The following is a 26,041-nucleotide window of genomic DNA, read 5'->3' on the forward strand; positions in this document are numbered from 1 at the left end:
GCCGCCGCCGCAGCCTCCACCACCGCCGCCGCCGCCGCAGGCTCCTCCTACCCCCTTGGTCATGTGGGGTCCCCCTCCCCCGTGGGTCGTGGCGGGGGGCCGGACAAAGCCCCAGTGTGCCGGGCCCACGGCCCGCGGGACAACGGCAGCTTGTTGCGGCCGCGTGGGAGAGGCCGCCTCGCGTGGGGGCGGGGCGCCCCTCTCCTGGCACCGTCAGGCGCGGGCCCCCCGGGGGAGATGCCGCCGGGAGACCCCCCAGAAGCTCAGGGCCCCCTTCCGGGGGCCTCTTCGGTGGCATACTCCCTACCCACGCGGCCACCCTGCCAGCCAGCCTTCTTCCTTTCCCTCTCCTCCCGCCAGCCATACTCCACCTCCTTCCTACCCTTCCATCCGTTCATTCTGCCCATCCATCCCCTCATCCCCTTCCGCTCACTCGTCTATCCATCCATCTTCTAGTCCACCCACCCACTCACCTATCCATGCATCCTCCATCCACTCATTTCCCATCCACGCATCTTCCCATCCATTCATCTGTCTGCCATCCATCCATCTACCTACCCATCCATCCATCCATCCCTCCCTCCTTCCTACTCTCCCTCCCTCCCTCCCTCCATCAACCCATCTACCCACCCATCCATCATTCCCTCTCTTCTTTCTATCTACTCTAGCCCCTTATAAGGATGGTGCCATATGGGTAAGCTCTGTTGGGACCAGCCTTAATTGCTATTAGTGGACCCAAGAAGTCAGGAAATGTGAGGAAATATATAAGAAGGTTCCAGTCCTCAGTTTAGGGTTAGTGAACTACAACACGATGTTCTCAGAGTCCCGAAAGATACAGGTTAAAAACCCTTTCACCCCTGACTTGCTAAGTGATGCTGGGAAAGCTCTCATGAGACCCTATCTGTATGTCTCAGGATGAGGAGAAGAGCCCTTCCCAATTACTGACCAGGCAAGTGAAACACTGCGACCAGACACCTCCTATGGGGCTGAACAGAGCTGCAGAACCAACTTTGTTCTTTCTATCATCACGTCCACTCCTCCATCTATAGTGGCAAGTGAATGCAGGGGAGGTGAACACAGGCAGGACAGAGAGACCATGGAGTCCATTTAAAGGCAGTAACTGGAGAAAAAAATAAAGGCAGTAACTGGAGAAACCCCCTTTTCTTCATGTTCCTTCCTTCCTCAAGTTCACAGTGTACTGGGGGCTTCCTATCTCAGCTCTGTTTGTACCCGGTTCTCATAAAAAAATCATTCAGCAGATACTTTTTGTGTACCTATTCTATGATAAGTAGCAGGGACTTAGCTACGGATAAGATGACTCCTCCCTTCACCAGCTTACTACCAAGAGTGCCAGCAAACCACTTCTGCAATTTAAACTTAACTCTGTGTGTGTGTGTGTGTGTGTGTGTGCGCGAGCGCACGCGTGCGCGCACACTGGATGGGTACTGGGGCTTAAACTCAGGATCTTGGTACTGTCCCTGAGCTTTTTTGCTTAAGGCTGGTGCTTTACCACTTGAGCCACAACTCCATTTCTGGCTTTTTAGTGGTTACTTGGAGATAAGAGTCTCATGAACTTTCTTGCCCAGGCTGGCTTCAAACCATGATCCGCAGATCTCAGTCGCCTGAGTGACTAGAGTTATAGGCATGAACACCAGCTTAAGTCCCTCACTTTGGTTCTTTGGTGGGTCAGTGAGGAGGCTACTGCAGCAGTACAGGTGAGAGATGATGGAGCCCCACAACATAATGCACTAAAGAAGCTGGAAAGAAGGGAGGCACTCAACATGGTGGAGGGAAGGAAATGAAGAATTCCAGTGTGACTCCCAGGTTCCCAATAATTTTTTTTTGGGTGGTCCTGGGGCTTAAATTCTGGGCCTGGGCACTATCTCTGAGCTCTTTAGCTCAAGGCAAGTGCTCTACCACTTGAGCCACAGTGCTACTTCCGGTTTTCTGGTGGTTAATTGCAGATAAGAGTCTCATGGACTTTCTTACCACGGCTGGCTTTGAACTGCCATTCTCAGATCCAGCCTCCTGAGTAGTTAGGATTACAGGCATGAGCCACCAGCAGCCAACTGGGTTCCCTATCTTAAAGATCACAATCCATGCCACAGAAATGAAAGCAGAGTACTGACATTGATCTGTTTCCAGAATACCCTGCCCCTGGCTAGCATAAAGAAATGCTGGTAAAGGAGTCTCAGGACTAGGTCCTCATCATCAAAACCCTACTGGCTTTGTCAGCCTGGGCAGGTGAGTGCCCTGGGTCTGTTTCCTCATCCATAAAGCAATTATAACAGTCCTTGGAAACTCTACTCAGTAGTTAGGTGGAGTCAGCTAAATCCTATGTCAGATTAAAAGTCTTCAGGGTGGAAAAAAAAAGGATGCAGTTATCAAACTTAGCCCATTTAAATAGCTACAAACTGTTGAGCCTTTGAAAGTGTTTGTACTTGCAAAGCACAGTTTTCCTTAAGTCATGAAGTAACTGTTTTACAAAACCATTAATATGAAGATGCTAAAAGGCTGGTCTCGCCCTGTCATTCCCTTGCTTAAAAATCTTTCACTGTGGTGGCAGTGAAGTAATTCCCTAAAGATATCCCTCTCTGGATGGAAGATGGAAAGAGCCCAGGAGACAAAGGTGCCTTCCTATCTCTAGACTGTTTTTCATTTGTTTTTTTTTATTTTTTATTTTATGCCAGTATAGTGGCTTTAACTCAGGGCCTGCTGCTCTTGCTTAGCCTTTTGACTCAAGGGTAGTTATGGTATACCTCTACTTCCAGCTTTTTGCTGGTAAGTTGGAGATACAAGTATTTCAGATTTGTCTGGGATTTCAGGCATGAACTACCAGCACCTGGCATGGATTGTATTTTTTGTGGCCCCAATCCGGGCCTTGAACTCAAAGCTTGAGCCCCGTTCCTGAGCTTTTTTGCTCAAGGCAATACTCTTCCACTTTAGTCACAGCTCTATTTCTGGTTGTGTTGGTGGTTAATTGGGGATTATCTCCTGGGCTTTCCTGCCCCAGCAGCCTTTGAACTGCAATCCTCTGAAGTCGGTCCCCTGAGCAGATAGGATTACAGGTGTGAGCCATAAGTACGAGGCTTAGATTTTATTTTGAATCCAGGTGTTAAGCGGTGTGTGTGTGTGTGTGTGTGTGTGTGTGTGTATGTGTATGTGTGCGCACGCGTGCACGTGTGCGTGCGTGCATGCAAGGTGGCCCTTGGCACCTTGTAATCCCATGTAATCCCAACTACTCAGGAGGTAGAGCTATGGAGGGTTGTGGTTCAAGTCCAGCTCAAGCAAAAAGTGATATTGCTATCTTAACTGTGGGGGCATGTGCCTGTCATCCCAGTTACAAGGGAGGCATAGGTAGGAGAACTGGGGTCTGAGGTAGGTCCTGCAAAAGTTCCAGATCCTATCTGAAAATAAGGAAAGAAAGCTCAAGACTCTGAGTTAAAACCCCCGAACAACAGAACAAACATGGTGATAGTGATTCTATCCCAGTCAATCAAGATGGCAGAAGAGACTTCTTTTTTCTCTCTCTTTTTGAGATAGGGTCCACTATGTACCCCAGGTGGCCTCCAATTTGCTATCCTGTTGCAGTCTCTAGGATGCCAGGATTACACTCATATGCTACCACAGTGGGAAAGATCACCAGCACTAGTGACTAGCCATGTTACCAAATGACCAAGTGTCTTGAATAAGGAAACCATGTTATGTTATTCACCGAAGGTGACTTGCAGTCTTTTTAGATGCAAAGCTTAGACCTGAGGGCGGCACTGGACAGTAAGTGCCCTCAGCAAACACTCAGCCATTGGTTTTTGCTTGTTTTGTCAGTACTGGGGTTTGAAATCAGGACCTTGTTTGCCTTGTTGGAGCTTTACCACTTGAGCCACTCCTCCAGCAGTTTTTTTAGACGAAATTAAAGAAATGAAGGTGGGCTGGGAAGGTGGCTCAGTGGTAGAGTGCCTTGCATGCATGAGGAATCGAACCCAGGCCGGAAGTGACGCTGTGGCTCAAGTGGTAGAGCACTAGCCTTGAGCTGAAGAGCTGAGGGACAGCGCCCAGGCCCAGAGTTCAGGCCTCACAATCGACAAAAATAAATAAATAAAAATAAAGAAATGAAGGTACAATTCTTGGGAGGTTGGAACACTACATAAGCAGGTTGGGTGGTAGTGCTCGATTCCAGAGTAATCCTTTTGTGTATTCCAGGGTCATGGAAAAGTGGGGCTGGGAGGTGACAAAATCCCGGGATCAGTGCTGGCAGAACACCCTAGCTTTCAGGGGCTCGAGTGGGCGGGGCCTTCCTACTCCGCCGAGAGGCGTGTCCTCGGATCATCCAATCAGAATGACAAATCCGGGCGCCCTCTCCGTCGCCCTGGCAACGAGACGCACAGGCTGGCCCGCGGCGCGCTGGCGGTTTGGATCGGGCCCTAGAGAACAGTGTCATGTCACGACCGAAGGTAGGTGTGGAAGCACTACAGATGCTTTTGTGGTCTGTAGAGAGTGGGAGGGGAGCCGCAGGAGGGATTCAGAGCTGGGGAGGGAGCATCTCGTGGATGGTTTCGGGCTGCGAGGAGTGAGGCACACGAGCGCGGAAGAAAGACTACAAGTTCCAGCATGCTGCGCGTTCCACCTGAGATGCCGCGCATGCCCCGCGAGCCCAGCCTACTGGCGGGAAAGTTGCCCAGTCTAGGAGTCTAAACCTACTCTTGGTTTCCTAACCTGGAAAGCATTTAGAGACTTTTTCATCCTGCCTCCCGCCCAGGCAGTCAGCCGTCTGTCTGTCTGTGCACCCATCCGCACAACCTCATTAGTGCCTTTTTTACCTTCATTGCTGGCCAGAGTCACAGAGGTAAATCAGACAAGTCCCTGCCCTCTAGGGACAGGCAGGTAAGCCAGCTCCATTTGAACGTTAGGAAAAATAAGACGCGTAGAAGAAAAACAAATGGATTACTCTAGAATCCAGCACTACCACCAACCTGCTTATGTAGTGTTCCAACCTCCCAAGAATTGTACCTCCATTTCTTTAATTCTGTCTCAAAAAAAAAAAAAAGAAAAAGCCCCAAACAAACAGCTAGAGGAGTGGCTCAAGAGGTAGAGCTTCAACAAGGCAAGCAAGGTGAGACCTGATTTCAAATCCCAGTACCGACAAAACAAACAAATACCAAGTTTATCTGCTTTCAGAGTGCTGTGTGTCCCCTGTTTACATTGCTCCTGTGGATGTTTGTTTCATGTCTGCATTCCCTGCTAGATTCTGGGACCTAGTGTCCAATCCCTATATTGCTCAGAGCTAACTTACAGGTGATAACTTTTGCATTACTACTGTAGAACTACCCATGTAGTTGCTCAAGCAAAAAACTGGACCTCCAGTTTGACTCCCCCATATCCCACATCCAATAATACCTTCTCTTCTAACTCACTGAATGAATACTGAATTCATTCTTCATTCTTCTCTCTATCTCAGCTACCTTATGCTAATCATGTCCACTTCTTAAGTCAAAAGTGTGTGTGTGCCACTAATGAGGCTTGAAACCAGGGTTTGGGTGCTTTTTTGCTCAAGGTTGGTACTCTACCACTTGAGTCACAGATCTGCCTCCAACTTTTTTTTGGGGGGGGGAGGGTCCGGTCGTGGGGCCTGAACTCTGGGCCTGGGTGCTGTCCCTCAGCTCTTCAGCTCAAGGCTAGCGCTCTACCACTTGAGCCATAGCGCCACTTCCGGCTTTTTTCTTTTTGCTTATGTGGTGCTGAGGAATTGAACCCAGGGCCTCGAGCATGCAAGGCAAGCACTCTACCACTGAGCCACCTTCCCAGCCCATGCCTCCATGGGTGATTAGTTGGAGATAAGAGTCTCAGAGACTTTCCTGTCTGGGCTGGCTTTGAGTCCCATGATTCAGATGGACCTCAGATTCAGTCTCCAAGCAGCTAAAATTATATTCATGAGCTACTGGTGCCCAGCTCTCACTTCACTTTTTAGAATATTATTAGAAGGGAAATATTTCTTCTTCACTAGCCCCTTCCCATATCAACCTGACAGAAAGGGAACTGGGGGATATAGCAGTAGATCTTGGCAGTTTGTTCTGCGAGTGTCAATGTGGCTGGCCCATGTTGGATGAGAGGAAAAAAATAGACTGCTTCTTTGTGACATTATGCATCTCATTGTTCCTGTTGGATAGAGAAGCAACTGTCATCTACATATGGATGTAGGAATTTGGGGTTTCTTTTAAGTCATCTAGGGAAATGGGAATTTGAACATATGAAGAGAATGCACATGATATACTATATTTGCCTTCACAAAAATATGTCCAGAGAGGGTCAGAGGTCCGAATGCCCTGTGTTTCAACCTTTCATCTTCCCTTCTCAGGATATAGCCCCTTTGGCCTCAGTTCTGAGGCATCTGAGGCATGCTGGGAACTATGTAAGGACCAAGTAGAGGTAATGAATTGAATCAGGAAGAGAGAAGCTAGGGCTGAAGGAGCCAGGTAGGCAGTGAAGCTGCCTCTGGTGGGTTGGTGCAAGGTCAGCCACCTTGTGGAAGGTCTCAGCGTGGATGTTTCCACCTGACAGGTAGTTCCAGGGAGTTGGAGCAAGGCCTGAGGCACGCTCTATTATCAGGCATGAAGGAAACTGCTCCTGACATGAACACGTATTCTTCCTGACTCAGCACCAACTGTGCCATTCATGCCCTCTTTCCATTTTGTACAAAGCAATATGAGAATCAAGTCATCTGAGTTGTTTTTTTTCCCCAAAAAAGCTATTTTCTAAAGATTTTGTATAATTTAAATGCACTATTTGAGTAGTTTGGGGTATTATTCATATCCCTGGAAATGCTTTTCACATCAAGATGGCACTAGGACTTCTATTTCAGGCAATATGGCAGATGAAATTCTTGAAGATACTCCTGACACACTTATATTAAAATATAAAAGATACCTTTGGAAAGATATAGTTGAGTTTTTATGTCTCTCTCTGTGTGTATGTGTGTGTGTAACAGAGATAGATATCCAAGACACATTAAAAAAAAAAGGAAAACAAAAACGTCACTTCTAATTCTTCCTTCTCCTTGGGAGAAATTTGCTCATCCCACAAACACAAGACTTGAGGAGTAGGAGACATGTTCTGGGCCCCTCTGCACAGGACTGACGGCTCTCTTTGTTTCTTGACCTCTTTATTCATAGCATCAGTTTACCCTTGGGCAGTGGGAGACAACTAGAAGGCTAGTCACCCTTAGCTGGGAGCTCAGTGGAAACAATTTTCTTCCTAGGAGCTTCCAGGTTTCTGATCCCTTGGAAGGGTTGGGAGGATATGGGTTCTTCCCCTGGGGTGGGGGGGTAAAGGGGGGCTCTGGAGCTCTGTACTTTTCTTGTATGCCTCACCCATCTCAGTAATTCCTGCTGGCTGGCTGTTATTTGTGTACTTTGTAATAGCATTTGGGATAAACCACTAAATATTTAAAACACACAAAAAAGCAACTCTCTCCCCAGAACTCAACCTTGGATGGGTCTTCAGGCTAGTCTAGGAATTGCTAACTAAGACATGAAAGTTTTAGTTCTTGGAGTATCATGCAGAAGCAAATTAAACATCTCCCAAGATCCATGACTCTGACTTTATAATGCTTGAGTTACATATAATAATTGCATTCTAATTGTACCTGCTTGTGATAAATCCTCAGAAAATTAGGGAATCATAATAATAAATGTGCTCAGTTTGGTAGAAGACAGATATTAGAACCTTAAGCTGGTTTTTGTTTTCTGGTACTGAGAATTGAACTCAGGGCCTTAGAGCTCTACCATTTGAATCACATCTCCATCCCTCATTCTTGAAATAGGGAGTACTTCCTCCTAAAAACAGGAGCAAGCCGAAGATGTCTGCTGTCATCACTTGCAGTCAACACAGTATTAGATATTGGCCAGAACAGTTAAGAACAAGCAAAAGGAAATAAGAGGCATCAATATTGAAAAGAAGAAAGCAAACGCACCCTTCTTCACAGATGACATAATTGTATACATAGAAACCCCCTCAAAAAAAATCTACAAAATAGCACCACTAATCATTTAGCTAGAGCATTAAATACTAGATCAAAATATATAAATGGGCTTCTGCACTTGTATTAGTCTCTAATGGCGGCTATAACAAATCACCAATTTAGTTGTTTTAAAAACCACACCATTCTTGAGATTGGAAGTCTGATGTGAAGAGGGCCACGTTGCTAGGGAAGAATCTGTATTCTCACTTTTAAATTTGTAGAGTCTATCACTATTCCTTGGATCCTGTCTTTCTCTCATTATGTAACCTTACCACTGATTCTTCTGCCTCCTTGATCCACATTTAAGGACCCTGGTGATTATGCCAGGCCCACCCAGATGATCCAAAATTATGTATGTTAAGGTCAATTGATTAGCAACCTAACCCCATCTTTTACTTCCCCTTTGCCTTGTAAGGTGGGGGTATTTACAAGTTCACATGTAACATTCATCAGATAATTAAAAATGAAATAAAAATACTATGTACAACAGCATCACGATATCAGACAACTATGGGTACAATTAATTTAGAACATGCAATACTTCTATATTGGAAATGAGAAACTATTAGAAAGGAAATTAAAGATGTAGATTGATGGAGAGATGGACCATATTCATGGAAGACTCTGTACATTATGATATCACTTCTTCCCATGAATGATGTGTAATCACCCCAGATTGGAATTCATGGTAATTCAAATAAAAATCCCAATGTGCCTTTTAGTAGAAATTGGCAAGCTGATTCTAAAATTTCTATTGATAGGATGAGGGATAGAGCTCAATTATAAAATGCATGTGTAGAATATACAGAATCCTGGGTTCAATCTCTCAGCACCAAATACAGATGAAATAAATGCAAAGGATTCGTACTTGAAAAGACAATATTGAAAAAAACACAGTTGCTACCTTATGCTACCTGATTTCAAGATTTACTAGAAAGCTACAGCAATTAAGATAATGTGACAGTGACATAAGGACAGCAAACAAGCAAGTAAACACAAGAAAATAGAGTCTAGCAATAGATCCAAACACACATGGTTGATTGAATTTTGACAGACATACCCAGTGTGAGTCAGTGAAGAAAGGAAACTGTGCAATCAAAGGCTCTGGAGTCAAGTGAGGTGGCTCACGCCTGTAATCCTAGCTACTCAAGAGGCTAAGATCTGAAGATTACAGTTCAAAGCCAGCTCCAGGCAGGAAAGGCTGTGAGTCTCTTAACTCCAACTAACCACCAGAAAAGTGGAAATGAAGCTGTGACTCAAAGTAATAGAGTGCTAGCCTTGAGCAAAAGAACTCAGAGACAGCACCTAGGACTCGAGTTCAAGCCCCACCACTGACAAAAAAGAAAAAAAAGGCTCTGGAGCAGTCTATGGAACAATAGAATTGAAAACAAGGAAATAGGATTCACAATGTGATGTTTAAAAGATTAGCATTGGGGCTGGGAAGGTGGTTTAGTGATAGAGTGCTTGCCTTGCATGCATGAGGCCCTGGGTTCGATTCCTTAGCACCATATAAACAGAAAAAGCTGGAAGTGGTGCTGTGGCTCAAGTGGTAGAGCACTAGCCTTGAACTGAATTGCTGAGGGACAGTGCCCAGGCCCAGAGTTCAAGCTCCATGACCGACAAAAAAAAATAAACGTAACCAAAACAAAAAAAGTATAAAAGATTAGCATGGTTTGACAAATAAATGCTGATTGAGTTGGAGAGGCTTGGATGGCAAAATAGAATATAATTGCATTTCCTTTTTGAGGGACTAATTTCCCTGGATTTTATAAATCAATGTTCCCCCATCTCCCATCGTGGGCACCTAGAACTGGTTTTGCCTGTGGAGCAAGCCTGCCGTGAAGTGGGCCCTGCGAGACTGGGGAAAATTCTGCCCCAATTTTCAGGGTTCATGATTACTAGTACATGAGAACCTGGTCAAGATGGCCTTCCCAGGTCAGGATCTGGGCAAAAGGAAGGTGGGAATGCAAAGCCAATTTATTTCCTTTTCTTTTTCCTCCTTGCAGAATCAAAACTATAAGAGCCATGGAGTGTCCAAAGGAAAAGAACGGTGAGTGGTCCCACTGTCTATACATACAGAACTAATTTTTTTCGCTGCCTGCATTCCTTTCCCTCCCTTACTCCCACTTCCTCTTTCCCTCAATCTCTCTCTCTCTCTCTATTTTCTTTCCTTCAATAATTATAATGATAACAGTGACATGCTCTAATGGTAATTCCATGATGATAGTAGTAGTAGTAGTAGTAATAAACACTATTGTGTAGTAATAATAATAAACATCTATTGTGTACTCTCTATGTGCCAGGCCCTGGCTACTTGCTTTCTCTGTATCATCTCCTTGAGTCCATACTACCACCCTTTGAAATAGACACTGCTATTGATACTGTCCATGGAGAAACTGAAGCTCAGTGAGGCAAAATGACTTGCTAAAGAAGAGATCCTCTGGTCAGTTAGCGGCAGAGCCTGTTGGTTTCTGGGGCCCACTATCTAACTCTGCTCTTCTACTCCTTCACCAATGATGTGATGCCCCAATGCCTCCAGTGTCTCCCGGGCCCAGCCCCCTGTCACTCTATGCAGAGCAGCCTGAGTGCAGAACCTCTTTGAGTTTCCTAAGGAATCCATCTGCATCAGGCAGAGGTGAGCACTGCACTTTCCTGAAGCTGTTTGGTGGGAGTTGAAGTTCACATTGTGCACACCAGGGGCAATGTTTTATTGATCAGAATCGATCTGTGTGAGAGCTAGGACCATACGTTATGCTAGGGGCATTATACTGTGTTACTATTCTGTGGCCTGCTTTCATTCCCTGACACTGTATTTTCTGAGCTGACCCTCAGATGCCTGCAGCTCTGGATGCGTTGTAACTGCTTTGTCAGTTCTTTGTGAACCAGGCCTGGAGGCAAGCCTGGGTGAACAAGCTGATTTGGAGTAAGCACCAGAAGTGGGAGAGGAAGAAAGCAGTGAGAGGTCCATCCCTGACAGGCAATTGCTGGGGGCTGGCTGGTGGTTCCATCCCTCTGGAGATTCCTGGGAGAGAATGTAGACCCCCTCCCCCACTGCCTCAGTGACTAGAGCTAGAGGATTCCTCCCCAGCTTCGCTGAGTGTGTGCAGCTTTGCAAAGACAAGTCCTGGCTAAGCAAGTTTGGGGCCAGAGAGAGTCCTGGTGAGAGAGCTACAGGGACTGGCAGGGGCTGGCAGTGAAAGGCCCACTATTGGCATGCACAGAAATGGAGACTGCCCGAGGGATGTGAGCAGACCAGCCCTCTCAATTGTAAGAGCTATAGGTTCTTTCCCAGAAAGTATTCACAATTCTAGATGAGCATCTTAATAGACACACAGGTGCCTATCTAGGATAAACTCCCAAGGTCCAGACACACATACCTTGACTTTATTAAAAGTCACCAGGGTGCTGAGAATGTGGCGTAGTGGTAGAGTGCTTGCCTACCATGCATGAAGCCCTGGGTTTGATTCCTCAGTACCACATAAACAGAAAAAGCCGGAAGTGGCACTGTGGCTCAAGTGGCAGAGCTCTAGCCTTAAGCAAAAGAAGCTCAGGGACAGTGCCCAGGCCCTGAGTTCAAGCCCCAGGACTGGCAAAAAAAAAAAAAAAAAAGCCACCATGTGCCTTCCGCCAGCAGAGGAGGAATTTTCGTCGGTCCCTGGGTTGCTGAAACTTGGATGGGTAGGCTTTTGCCATGGCACCTGCTGGCACTGATAATGCCAAGTTACTCTCCAAAGCTTATCCAGGTTGTTCTTAGTGGCATTGTGCAATCATTGTCGTTTTTCGCAAGAAACACTTGGTGCTCGTGTGATGCTACCATTCTCTCCAACTTGATGGATTTTAAAACTGTATGTTTTAATAGTTTTTTGTTTGTTTTTAGTATCTACTTGCTCTTCTCTGTTGATTTTTAGTTAAAAACCTACTTATTTAATTCATTATGATCATTTTTTTTTTTCGGTCCGGTCGTGGGGCTTGAACTCTGGGCCTGGGCACTGTCCCTCAGCTCTTCAGCTCAAGACTAGTGTTCTATCACTTGAGCCACAGCTCCACTTTCCTTATTTTTATTTACTTCTTGTTGTTGTTGATGAAGATATCATGCCAGTCCTGGGGCTTGAACTCAAGGCCAAGGTGCTGTCCCTGAGCAATTTTGCTTATGGTTAGGGCTCTATCACTTGAGCCATAGCTCACACTTCCAGTCTGTGTGTGTGTGTGTGTGTGTGTGTGTGTGATTATTGGAGATATGAATCTCATGGACTTTCCTGCCCAGACTGGCTTCAAACTATAATCCTCAGATCTCAGCTTCCTGAGGATTTAGGATGACAAGAATGAGCCACTAATGCCCAGCTCTTATTTTATTTTTTATTGTTTTTTTGTTTTGTTTTGTTTTGGGTCCAGTCGTGGGCCTGAACTCTGGGCCTGGGCGCTGTCCCTCAGCTCTTCAGCTCAAGGCTAGCACCCTACCACTTGAGCCACAGTGCCACTTCCGGCTTTTTTTTCCCTGCATATGTGGTGCTGAGGAATTGAACCCAGGGCCTCATGCATGCAAGACAAGCACTCTACCACTGAGCCACATTCCCAGCCCTTATTTTATTTTTTAAATAGTTACTTTGGAACAGTGTTTCTCAAGTTTTGAACCCTGGATCCCTTTACAACTTAAAAATTATTGTAGGCCCAAATTAACATGTTTATGTGGCTTGTATATATTAACAGTTACCATATTACAAACTTAAACTGGTAAAAATGTTAAATACTTCTTAATTTATTTTAACAATTACAACAGGGCTAGAAGCATAGTTCAAATGGTAGAGCACTTGCCCAGGAAGGACAAGGCCCTGAGTTAAAAAGCCTGTATCACCAAAAAAATCCTTCAATAATATTCTTATTCCACAGTAGAATAACTCACATATTTTTGGGCACTGTAACTATATTCCCTGCCCTGCATTTGCTGAGCTATATAGTGGCTGTACATTGTACCTTCTGTTCCTGTGTGCACTGACCATATGTGGGAATACAGTTGATTTATCTATGGTCTTGTGTCTTTTGATTGAACTAAACTATGAGTTGAACTAAACAGGAGTTGTTTTAGGTTACTTGGGAGTTTTTACAGTTACCTACAGTCAGGCACCAATGGCTCACCCCTGTCATCCTACCTACGCAGGAGGCCGAGATCTGAGGATTACTGTTCAAAGCCAGCAAGGGCAGAAAAGTCCCTGTGAGATTCTTATCTCCAACTAACCATTCAAAAACTCAAAAACCAGAAGTGGAGTTGTGGCTCAAAGTGCTAGGTTTCTGCAAAAGGCAGAACCCAGGGCAGCACCCAGGCCCTGAGTTCAAGCCCTGCACCACCACTACCACCACCACCAACAAAATGAACAGACTCCTTCCTTCCTTCGCCATCTGCATCCGTCCTTTACCTTTTGTGGGGCTGGAGGTGGGGACTTCCAGGGCTGCACTGTGTGGGTAGTGAGTGGTGTAGAGACCGATCCTTTTGTTTCACCATCATTGCAATACTAGCTGCCTGCTTTTTCAGTGTTCATTACAATGGGGAGGTTTCTTAGGTTGTTGTTTTTAAAATCTTGAATGGATATTTAACTTTGTCAAATACTTTTACTTATTTTTCCTTCTTTTCTGTGCTGCTGGGATTTGAACTCAGGATCTCACACTTGCTGGGCAGGTAGTCTACCACTTGAGCCTCATCTTTAGCTCTTTTTTGCTTGAGTTATTCTTCAGGAAGGGCTTCACATTTTCATATGGAATAGGCTTCTGACTACCATCCTCCTATCTGTGGCCTTCCATGTAGCTTGGATTGCAGACATAGACCAACATGCCATCTTATTAGTTGAGATGAGAATCAAAAATTAACTTTTTGACTCAAGTGGCTTCAAACCAAGATCCTCCCAATTTCCGTCTTATGAGTAGCTGAGATCACAGCCTTGTCAAATTCTTTTTATGCATCAATTGATATGATCATGTGATTTTCCTTCTTTATCCTATTAAGATGATAGATTACATTGATTTTGTAATATTGAACCAGCTTTGCCTACAGAAAAAAATCCATTTGGCTCTGGTATACAATTCTTTTTATATAATGCTGAATTCTATTTGCTGATTTTGAAATTTATTATTTCTTTTTTGGTGCTGGGGATGGAACCTAGAACCTTGAGCATGCTGGGTAAGTGCTCTGTCACCAAACTACACCCTCCATCCTGGTCTATAGCTTTCTTTTTTCTTTTCTTTTTTGTTGGTAGTAGTGCTTGAACTCAGAGGGCCTGGGCACTGTCCCTGAGCTTTTTTGCTCAAGTCTAGTGCTCTACCACTTTGTGTCAAAGCATCACTTTCTGGTGGTTAATTAGAGATAAGAATCTCACAGACTTTCCTGCCCAGGCTAGCATTGAACTGCAATCTTCAGATCTCAGCTTCCTGAATAACTAGGACTACAGGCATGAGCCATCAGTGCCCAGTTTATAGCTTTTGTTTTGTGTGCTCTTTTTGATTTTTGAAATTAGGTTATACTAGCTTCACAAAATAGGTTCAGAAGCTTTCATCCCTCCTCTTCCTTTTATTCTGGAAGAAATTGCATAGAATTGGGGTGGAATCTGACTTTTAGCGTTTTGGAGAATTCTCCAGGGTAACCCTCTGAGCCTGGCGATGTCATCTTTCTCTCCTTTCCTTTCCAAGACTAGGACTCTTAGCTAATACTTTCGCTCATTTGCTAGTGCTCTTCCAACTAAGCCACACCTCCAGCCCCCAAGATGTCTCCTTTGAGAGTTGTTATATGATGAACTCGATTTCCTTAGTAGTTATGGAGCTGTTTGAACATGTTTCATCCCAGATGAGCTGTGTCATGTGCTTTAAGGACTGTATCCTCCCACACTGTCACCCTTAGGTGTGGAGGAGGTGTTTGTACTCCTTACTGCCCCTGCGGTGTCTGCAGAGTCTGTAGTACTTCCCCATTCCATCACTCCTCCAGGAATTGTGTCTTCTTCTCTTTCCTTTGTCAGTTTGGCTGATAAATGCATTTGTCAATTAAAATAAAAAAATATTGCTTGATTTTCAATGTCATTGATCTCTAGCTATCCTATAGGCCTCCTTTGATGTCACCCCACAGTAGGAGGGACACCTCATGATTAGGTAGCAGGGAATTCCAGGCTTTCTGCGTGGTCTCCAGTGATACAGATGTGTGTGTGTGTGTGTGTGTGTGTGTGTGCGTGTGTGCATATGCAGAAGGAGAACAAGATGAAAGCACGCCTTGGCCTTGGCCTTCTCCATTGTCACCCCAGCAGTGGTGTTGGGTTATCTTCTATAATCTTGTAGGATCTCTAGACTCCCCACTGGCATAAAGGGACATACAGTTATTGTTTTCCTGACTGTTTTCCATTCCATCCTTTGGCTAGAGAGCTGGCTTGTTTGTTGTTTGTTTGTTGGAATAGCTGGTTTTCGTTTTATATGTGCCCATTAGCAATTCACATGAGTACTGCTGGCTTTTTAAAATCTTCAATCTGGGCTATGAGACAAAAAGCAAACTCAAAGCATTCTCACTGTGGCACCTTTAGGCTTCAGGTCCCTAGCTGGTCTGCCTTCTTCTCTACCTTTCAGTCATCCTAAGTCTGTTTCCTAGACACTGTTTATGGTGTTTAGTCGTCTATGTAGGAGGAATGGGGGAAAGTTCATCTGTTCCATCTTCCCAGATGAATTTCCAGAAGAGGCCTTGCAAACACTTGTCACGTGATGCAAGCATCTGTCATGGCTCATGGAAAGCAGCCAGACTGTGCCTGGGACATAGTAAATACTTGCTATTTTCCAACAACTCAAAGATTTTTTTATTATTTTACATATATTTTTGGTACCAGTACTACAGCTTGAATTCAGGGTCTGAGCATTGTTTTTTAGCTTTTTTTCACTCATGGAGGGTACTCTTCCACTTGAGTCACAGCTCTATTTCTGGCTTTTGATGGCTAATTAGAGACAGTGTTAGGAACTTTCCTGCCTGGGCTGGCTTCAAACTGAGATCCTTAGATCTTAGCCTCCTGAGTGGTTAGGATTACAAGCATGAGCCACTGGCTCCTTGTCATGGTTTTGGAATTCTAGATGTGGAATTTGATCTTCTTTCCTTCCTTCCTTTTCCCATCTGTGGATCAACCTAGTACAAAGGTGGATCCTAAGCAAGTATTCTTTCTGTTGCCTTGATTTGCAGAGAGCAGAGAACATTAGTCCGGTTCAAGACAACGCTTATGAACACACTCATGGATGTTCTACGCCGCAGGCCAGGATGGGTGGAAGTGAAAGAGTAAGACCCCACCCCGCCCCCACCCTAGCCCTCACCCCCACCACCAGCTCAACTCTATTCCTTCTCCTCTTAGTCCCTGTCTTCCCGAGTTTTTCCTTCCCTGGGTACTCAGAGTCTTAGTCTAAAGTGCCAGCGTCATTCATTAGCACTCAAATGTGTCAGGTGCATTAGTGACATCATCTCTATGGTATTTAAGCTCTACAACCACTCAGTAAGATAAAGCTGTCTTAAGAGTTGCTGACCACCTGCTTAGGACCAGTTGGAGAAAGTGTGTAGTTCCTCCCCAGGGCAGCTGGACATTCAGTAATTGGCTCTTGATAGAAACAAGGACTTGGGCCACACAAACTGGCTGGCTGTTGTTAGTGCGGCTGAAGTTTAGAGGCTTCCTCAGTGTGGCTGTGTATCCGTCTGTCTGTCCCATTGAGGTCCACATCAGGAAGTTAGAGATGGAGAGGGCATTACAGACACTGTCTAGTTCTGTCTTTCCATTCTGCCTGCCTCTGAGCAAGGTTTCATGGTCCAGGTGCAGCTCTGGTCCTGCCCTCAAGCTCCAGGTAGCAGTAGGAAGGAAGTTGGCAAGAATAAGAAGGACAAACTCTAAAATCACATCTTGCTAGAAGATCTTAGCCATGTATGTAGCTTCACCTAGCTGTAAGGAAATCTGACAAATGTCCACCTCATTTCTCAGGTAAACTCTGAAATTATGTTGTTGTAGAAATGGGGAGAATGGAAGCCAGGTGCAGGCAGCTTATACCTGTAATCCTAGTTACTCAGGAGATTGAGATCTGAGGGTCACAGTTCAAAGCCAGCCTGGGCAGACAAAACCAAGAGACTCTGATAACCAATTAGCTAGCAAAAAGCTGGGAAGCAGAGGTATGTCTCAAGTGGTAGAATCACAAAAGCTCAGGGACACTGTCCAGGCCCTGAGTTGAAGTCCCTGAGCTTTTGTGATTCTACCACTTGAGACATACCACTTGGCACAAAAAAAGAAGGAGGAGAAGGGGGACAGAAGCGGGGAGGAGGAGGACAGAAGAAGGAAGGAGAAGGAGGAGGAGGAAGGAAGAAGGAAGAGGACAAGGAAGAAGGAAGACACCCTCTAGTCTTTCAGTGGGTGTTCTTACCATCCCTGCCTCACTAAAGAGAAACCTGGGCACAGAGGAACAGGCATGCCATGTTTGAGCTAGGGTTTGTGCCTAGCCTTCAGCAGGGTCAGGTGTAACTCCACCCTATCCTAGCACCTTCTTAGGGAAGGATCATGAGGCTCTGCGTTTAAAACTCTTATTTGTAGCCAGGTACCAGTGGCTCATGCCTGTAATCCTAGCTACTCAGGAGGCTGAGATCTGAGGATCGCGGTTCAAAGCCTGCCTGGGCAGGAAAGTCCATGAGACTCTTATCTCCAATTAACTACTAGAAAACTGGAAGTGATGCTGCGGCTCAAGTGGTAGAGTGATTGCCTTTGAAGAGCTGAGGGACAGTGCTCAGGCCCAGAGTTCAAGCAAGCCTCATAATTGACAAAACAAAAACATAGAAAACCCTCTTATTTGTTTGTTTTCTGTGGCACTAAGGCTGGAACCCAGGACTTTGCTCATATTAGGCAAGCATGCCCCACCTGAGCTCCCTGAGCTCCACCCCTGGCCAGAGGCAGGAACAGCACAGAGTAGTGCCAAGCCTCCCCCAGCCCACTGTGCCACATTCAGAGTTCATGATGCCGGTGTGTCTCACCAATGGGGATGTTTCCTGCATTGCCAAGTTAAAGCAAGGCGTGCCAGGAGGCCAATGAAAATTTGTCTTTTTTTCTTTCTTTTTAATTTGTTTTTTCAACTAGGAAGTTCTCTGTGTGGAAAGATACTTTGACACTCTGTAAATATCCTGTCATCAACACATCTTCACAAAGTAATTTTATAATCTGTGTGGGTGTGTGTGCATGTGTGCACGTGCGCACACGCCTGTTCTGGGGTTTGAACCAGACCCTAGGCACTATCCCTGAGCTGGTTTGCTCAAGGCTAGTGCTCTACCACTTGAGCTACAGCTCCACTTGTGTGTGTGTGTGTGTGTGTGTGTGTGTGTGTGTAAGAGTCTCTTGGAGCCCGGTGCCAGTGGCTCACACCTGTACTCCTAGCTACTCAGGAAGCTGAGATCTGGATCATGGTTCAAAGCCAGCCTGGGCAGGAAAGTCCGTGAGACTCTTATCTCCAATAAACTACTAGAAAACTGGGAGTGGCACTGTGGCTCAAGCGGTAGAGTGCTCATCTTGAGCTGAGGGACAGTGCCCAAGCCCAGAGTTCAAGCCCCATGACCGACAAAAAAAAAAAAAAGAGTCTCTTGGATTTTTCCTTCCTGGGCTGGCTTTGAACCAGAGCCTCAGATCTCAGCCTCTTGAATAGCTAGGATTATGGCAGGAGCTATCGGTGCCTGGCTGTCTCTGAGCTTTAGTGCTCAAGACTAATACTCTACCACTTGAGCCACAGCTCTACTTCTGGCCTTTATTATTATTATTTTGTGGTTAGTTGGAGATAGGAGTTTCATGGACTTTCCTACCTGATCTGGCTTTGAACTGTGATCCTTAGATCTCAACCTCCTGAATAGCTAAAATTAGGAGCACAAGCCACTGGTGCCCAGTGGTTTTTTTTTAAATCAGTTTTTGTTATTACAATTTCAAAATGGAAACTTTCACTCAATTCATGCCGTCTTCATTTATTACCTATTTTTCTGAGTGAAAGGAATTTCTACCCATGTTTATTTATTCATTGTGATTGATTTGCCCCCATCTTGAGCAGACTTTCCCTTCCTTGATTTTTTTCCCCAGTAGGGAAACTGAGGCCAGGGGAGGCAGGCCAAGACACACAAGTGTGGTGGTCTGCAGCAGGAGGAGAGTCAGGGCTCATGACTGCTGCTTGGTGGGCCCTGCCTGGCATGGTCCAAGTTGGAAGAGAAGATGGCCAATGTGTCTAGGTGAACATCCCAGCCCACACCCCAGACTGTGTGGCTGTGTGGCTGCAGTTTACAAAGCACAGCAACACTTCTCGGGTGGGTTTCCATTGCTTGAGAAGGCTCCTCATGTTCGCTGGGCCTGCAGGAACAGCCTGGGGAAGGCTTGGAGGAGGACATGGATTTTCATTCATCACATATGACAAAAGTAGGAATGATATTTATTTATTTCTTTTGTCGGTTGTGGGGCTTGAATTCAGGGCCTGGGCGCTGTCCCTGAGGTTTTGTGCTCAAGGCTAATGCTCTAACAGTTTCACAGTTTGAGCCACAGCTCCACTTCTGGTTTCCTGGTGGTTAATTGGAGATAGAGTCTCATAGACCTTTGTGTCTGGGCTGTCTGTCTTAAGATCTCAGGGTCCTGAGTAGCTAGGATTACAGGCAGGAGCCACCGCTGCCTGGCTTGGGAATGTAATTTCTGACTCCAGTGTGACTCCCAGCCATGAGTGTCACCATTTGTATGTGGTGTTTGCTGCATACTTAGATCAACTCATTTGCTTAAATGAAAGTGCTTTTATGTCACTATGATAGTATCTGTAAGATTATGGGTTTGTTCTGCTATTTCTGTGGAGCTCCTTGCCCCCCCCCCCACCTGCTAATGAACATTAAGCAGGGACCTGCCTGTGAAACTTGTAAAATTGTATTTGGAGGTGGGAAGTTGGAGACCCATGTACTGAGAGAAGTCACCACACCGTGCCCAGTCCACCCCCACTGCCACCTCTGAGCTTAGTGTCAGGCTGCTACTCTCTCCACGCCATAGGCTCCTGTATGTATGGTCAACACTCCAGGAGAGCCATCCAGTTGACAGCCACAAGGAAGCAAGAGAAAATCTGGTTTTTATTTCAGGGAAATTATTTTTTTTTTTGGTCCAGTCGTGGGGCCTGAACTCTGGGCCTGAGCGCTGTCCCTCAGCTCTTCAGCTCAAGGCTAGTGCTCTACCACTTGAGCCACAACACCACTTCCGGCTTTTTTCTTTTTGCTTATGTGGTGCTGAGGAATCAAACCCAGGGCCTCAGGCATGCAAGGCAAGTGCTCTACCACTGAGCCAACTTCCCAGCCCTATTTCAGGGAAATTCTAAAGTGAGCTTTCATTCACAACAGATAGCCAAACTTCTGGGCCATGGCTCCAGGTGTGCTTGCTCTATAACAAATCTGAAAGTTTAGCTGCTTAGCCAGGCATGGTTACACATCCGTGTAATCTCAGCATTCAGGAGGCTGAGTCAGGAGGATCATGAGTTCCAGACCAGCCTGGGGTACATAGGGAGAATCTGAAGGGTGTTGTAGTAGTAGGGCTCAAACTCTCTCTTGTTTTTTTTTGTTCCTTCAAGGCTAGTGTCTACCACTTTAGCCACACCTCCACTTCTGGCTTTTTGCTGGTTAAATGGATATAAGAGTCTTACAGTTTTCTGCCTGGACTGGCTCCAGACCAGGATCTCAAATCTTAGCCTTCTGAGGAGTTAGCATTACAGATGTAAGCCACTGGCATCCAGCATTAGCTATAATTTTTCAACTAAAAAATAGGATGCAGGGCTGTGCCTTAGTGACATTGCTCTGTACAAGGACTTACCTGGGTCTGATTCCCTACATAAAACAAAGGCTTCGTTATTTACACCTGGCATGGTGGCACATACCTGATGTAATGAATCCCAGCACCTCGGTATCTGAGCAGGAGGATCTCAAGTTCCAGGCTGGCTTGGGTTGTACAGTGAGACCCTGTCTCAACAAGTAAAAGCAATCCAGTAGTGCTAGTTTGTTACTTATGATCTGGTTGGTGTCTGGGCACTGTCCCTGGGCTCTTCTGCTAAAGGATAGTGCTGTATCACTTTGAGTCACAGCTCTATTTCCAGTTTTCTGGTGGTTAATTGGAGATAAGAGTCTCACAGGCTTTCCTGACTGGGCTGGCTTTGAACCAGGATCCTCAGATCTCAGCTTCCTGAGCAGCTAGGATTGTAGGCATGAGCCACCAGTGCCAGGCTGTCATACTTCTTTTGTGCACCCCAGCGCTAGCTCCGATTTGTCCCCCTCCTTGGCGAGGTGATGAAGGGCAGGGTTAGACTGCGGTCAAGCCAGGTGTGGGGACCGAGCATGGCCATTGTACCTGAGTGCTCAGATCATTGTCCCCTCCTGGGGCGGCTGTGAGGTTTAGTGAGAGGGGACTCAGGGATCCGGAAAGAGCTTACAGCTGTGACTCGATCTCCCTGGATGGTGTGGGCAGGTGAGGTGACAGTGGATGCCCCGGCAGGTGGCATGGGCTGGCCCGTGCTGCGTCCTGGGGCGAGGTGGGGACTGCGGTGCGGGGGGCTGCGATGGGTGTCGAGAGGCTCTGCGCGTGGCCAGATCTGCTGCAGGCCTCCTCCCAGACAGTGCACCCGCCACTGCCAGGACCCCTCCCGCCCCCCCAGCCCTCAGTCATGACCCTTGTCCTCCCACCCCAGCGAGGGGGAGTGGGATTTCTACTGGTGTGACGTCAGCTGGCTCCGGGAGAACTTCGACCACATCTACATGGACGAGCACGTGCGGATCAGCCACTTCCGGAACCACTACGAGGTGAGCCCGGCGGCCGGCCCGCTGGTGCCGCGCGCACGTGCGCATGCGTGAGCTCTGCCACAGGGGGAGGGGGAGGGGACAGGGGAAGGGGGAGGGGACAGGGGGGAGGGAGAGGGGAGGGGACAGGGGGAGGGATAGGGGAAGGGGAGGGGCTCACCTCCTGCCCTGCCCACCCCGCTGCTGCCCAGCTCACCCGCAAGAACTACATGGTGAAGAACCTGAAGCGGTTCCGGAAGCAGCTGGAGCGCGAGGCCGGGAAGCTGGAGGCCGCCAAGTGCGACTTCTTCCCCAAAACCTTCGAGATGCCTTGCGAGTACCACCTGTTCGTGGAGGAGTTCCGTAAGAACCCCGGGATCACCTGGATCATGAAGCCTGTGAGTGCTGGGCTGGGGCGGGGGGGGGGGGGGGGCCAGGAAGAGGGAGCATGCGCAGTGTGCCAGCCCCCCACCACCACCACTGAGGCTCTCACAGGTCAGTCGTGGTGAGGGCAGGCCGAAAGCCCAGCAAGGACGTGTGTGAGGTCACAGGTGTGCTCTGGGTCCCTAAAGAGAACAGTGTCAAGAGCGGAAGTGGCAGGGCGAGTCCCCATCTGGTCCAGCTTCCTGGAAGAAGGGACAGACCAGGCTCTGAGGCCAAACCCTTTAATTCATGTACTCGTGAAATCACTTATTAAGCTGTGCGACCCTCAGGCAGGTTAGTCAACTTCTCTGTGCCCTGGGTCCCCACTTGCAAAGTGGAAATAACTGCAGTTCTCAGCCTTTGCATGAGTAAAACGTGGGAAACATTATAAGTAATCAACAAGTGTTAGGACTCTAAGAATGAGTACTGAGCTTTAACCCACAGGGTGTTGTGGCATCAGCCTGGAAAACAAGGGAGGAAGGGAGGGCAGGGGAAACGGCAGCCCTTGGGGAATGAAAATGAAAAATGAGCAGAGGGCTGAGCATGGTGGCACACACCTGCCCTCCCAGCTCTCTGGAAGTTGAGGCAGGAGGATCATGAGTTTGAGGGTAGTTTAGGCTCCATAAAGAGGCCCTGTCAAAGATGAAAGGGGGGAAGGGAAGAGAAGGGAGGAGGAAGGGAAGAGAAGGGAGGAGGAAAGGCAAGGTGAGAGAGCACCCGTGAACAGACCAGCCCTTCCTCCTTGCGGGGCCCCGGCTGCCCTACAGTGGTGTGCCATCACAGCCTGGAAGGGTACCACCAAGGCCTGCTTCTGTTCTCTGGGCCTGAGAAGGGGCCCAGAGAAGGGGGTAGGGGGCTGGGTGGGGTGGTGCAGCCTTCCCCATGGAGCTGGAGAGGGACATAGCGAGTGGCCTGGCAGATTTAGCCAGTTAGTGTAGATGCCTGGAAGGGGAGCCTGGGCAGAACAGGGCAGGGCAGGGCAGAAGGAAATGCACAGAGGATACCCTGAACGAGGGACGCTGTGCCTGGGGATGTGGGGGGGAGGCACTAGTGGCTGCGGCATCCTGGGAAGCCACCAGGCAGAGCTGGCAGCAGAGGTGTGGCACAGGAGCACCATTGATCCACCAGGAGCGGATTCCAGCTCCTAACATTATCCTCTCAGACAGATGATAATTTGTGCTAATTGGGAATGAGCAATTGCATATTAAGCCGATTCCTTTCCCAGCCCACGGCCTTTGTTAACAGCACACACAGCGACAGCTGTAATTAAGAGGCGGGATCTTTGCTCTGTGTGTGCGCACGCGTGCGTGCACTGTCCCTGCACCTTGCTTATCCTCGCCCCACATAGCGGGGGCTGCGGGAGCAGTGCTGTCTAGTCAGCTCTAGATAATTGTGTGTCTGCCAATCATGGGCCCCATGACCCTGTGACCCCCAAGCAGGTTACTCATACCACCAACCCACATCCTCCTCCTCACCCACAAGCTAGGATGTTGCAGATCTGCCTTAGAAGGCAGAGATAGTCGCCGAATTATACATGTTGTATACAAGAATCACCAGGAATGTCAAGGGCTTGGCAGGAGATGCCCAATAGTTGGCTGTTCTTCTTACCAATTTCTAGGAGGCCAGGGAACATCCTCTCTTCACCCTGAGAAATGGTACTGCTTAAACCTGAATACAGCTGGGCACTGGTGGCTCCCTTCTATAATCCTAGCTACTCAGAAAGCTGAGATCTGAGGTGCCAGGTTCAAAGCCAGGGCACAAAAGTCCCTGAGACTCTTATAGACAATAACCAGCAAAAACCTGGAAGTGGAGGTCTGGCACAAGTGGTAGAGCACCAGTCTTAAGCAAAAAAGCTAAGGGACAGCGTCCAGGCCCCAACACCATCACAGTAAAATAAATCTCTATTGAGATATAATCAACATAAAAGGCTATATGTATTTAAGCTACACAATGAATGCATTTAGAGGTACCCGTAGCCAGGGTGTTTTTCAGAGGATAAAGTATTTTTTTTTTTTTTTGGGTCCAGTCGTGGGCCTGAACTCTGGGCCTGGGCGCTGTCCCTCAGCTCTTCAGCTCAAGGCTAGCACTCTACCACTTGATCCACAGGCGCCACTTCCGGCATTTTTTCTTTTTGCTTATGTGGTGCTGAGGAATCGAACCCAGGGCCTCAGGCATGCAAGGCAAGCGCTCTACCACTGAGCCACCTTCCCAGCCCCTAGAGGATAAAGTATTTTTGATTACAAAAGAAAACAACTATGTTGGAAGACAGTTATCAGTCCATGCTACTCCTCCAAGAAACAGATGCCCAAAAAGATGAAGCATGCCAGTGTTTTGTATGTTGAGAGAGAATGTGGCAGGGGAGGATAGCTAGAGAACCTCTATGGATGGAGGGAGGGAGAGAGGGAAAGAAGGAAGGAAGAAAGGAAGGAAGGGAGGGAGGGAGGGAGGGAGAAATGGAGGGACCTAGTTTTGGGGAAGTCCCTTCTGCTTGCTCCTCATTCCTGCCCTTGACTGGGAACAGCCCCAGCAAGGAGGCCTAGTAAGGTATGGGTCCCAACCCTGATTAGCAGGCTGCAGCTGGTGCTCTCACTGGATTATCCTCCTGCAGCTGGAGGCCTGGGAAGTGCATCTTATGGCTGCCATGCATGGAATTTAAAAATCCCGTGTGCCACCGTAATGTCTGTGTTTTTCATTAACTATTAAAGGCCTAACAGCAGGCCCCCTCGCTACCATCATCTCCAAGTCACAAGTTGCATAAACACTACTTTGAGATCTCTGCAACCATTGTGTTATGAAAAGAACTGATTTCTTCTGATTGGCAACACCATAGGCAGAGCGAATACTCTTGTGAAGTGCACAGGAGAAGGAAATTCAAAATATAGTTAAAGGCTAGTGAAAAGAAAGAGGAGATTTTTTTTCTTATTTAAGTCCATAGACCTATCCTTTAATAACAGCAGTTAATCTAGCTGGACACCTGTAATCTTAGCTATTCAGGAGGCTGAAATCTGAGCATGGTGGTTCGAAGCCAGTTTGAGCAGGAGAATCTATGAGACTCTTATCTCCAATTAATCACTAAAGAGCCAGAGGTAGGACTGTGGCTCAAGTGGCAGGTGGGGGCTCTTACTTCCCCAGCCCACAGGACCACAGGTGGGACTGGACAGCAAGAAGATGATTGGTGGGTGTGTGGGAGACCACCCACTGACTTCATTCAGTACCTGGGGAATGGTGACACCCTTGACTGTCCCATGACAAATGTGGCCCCCTAGGGACAGGGAAGGGTTGACAAGGGGATAAGGATGAGTGGCTTGAGCTGTACCAAATCTATGACTCATTCATAATCCATCCTAATATTGTCTCTCAATCACAAGTACATCTTTTTATATATGAATTGGGGTCTTACTAGCATTTTGCCTGGGCCTGCCTAGAACTACAGCCCTCCAATCTATTCTTCAGAGTAGCTGGGATTACAGGCTTGAGCTACAGTGCCCTTCCATAGGGCTTTTTTTTTTTTTTTTTTGATGCTTACATGAGGTAATGTAGACATGTGTCTGAGCAAGCATTTGCTTTCATTGTTTGGAAGCATTCTTTAAAAGTTAGTGCTCTGCATCCTAGCTCCTTAGGAGGCTGATACTTGAAGATCACAGTTCAAAACCAGCCTGGCAGAAAGTTCATGAAAACAAACAAACAAAACAAAACCCAATGTGGAGCTAAGGCTCAAATGATAGAGTGCTAGCCTTGAGTAAAAACCAAAATAAAACTCAGAGACAGTGCCCAGGACCTGAATTTCAAACCCCAGAACCAGCACACACACA

General features: G+C 47.0%; 1 protein-coding gene across 1 annotated transcript in view; it reads left to right on the forward strand.

The window, feature by feature from the left end:
• The first annotated feature begins 4,336 nt into the window (after positions 1-4,336).
• The window catches only part of Ttll9 (tubulin tyrosine ligase-like family member 9), a 40,057-nt gene continuing 18,352 nt past the window's right edge, over positions 4,337-26,041 (forward strand). Inside the window, exons 1-6 of the mRNA XM_013010668.1 lie at positions 4,337-4,451; positions 6,353-6,423; positions 10,021-10,064; positions 16,206-16,298; positions 21,719-21,830; positions 22,019-22,204. Coding sequence (XP_012866122.1) covers positions 4,337-4,451; positions 6,353-6,423; positions 10,021-10,064; positions 16,206-16,298; positions 21,719-21,830; positions 22,019-22,204 — 621 coding nt within the window. The remainder of the gene's footprint in view (positions 4,452-6,352; positions 6,424-10,020; positions 10,065-16,205; positions 16,299-21,718; positions 21,831-22,018; positions 22,205-26,041) is intronic.

Source organism: Dipodomys ordii, unplaced genomic scaffold (assembly GCF_000151885.1).
Source record: "Dipodomys ordii isolate 6190 unplaced genomic scaffold, Dord_2.0 Scaffold13, whole genome shotgun sequence".
NCBI lineage: Eukaryota > Metazoa > Chordata > Mammalia > Rodentia > Heteromyidae > Dipodomys > Dipodomys ordii.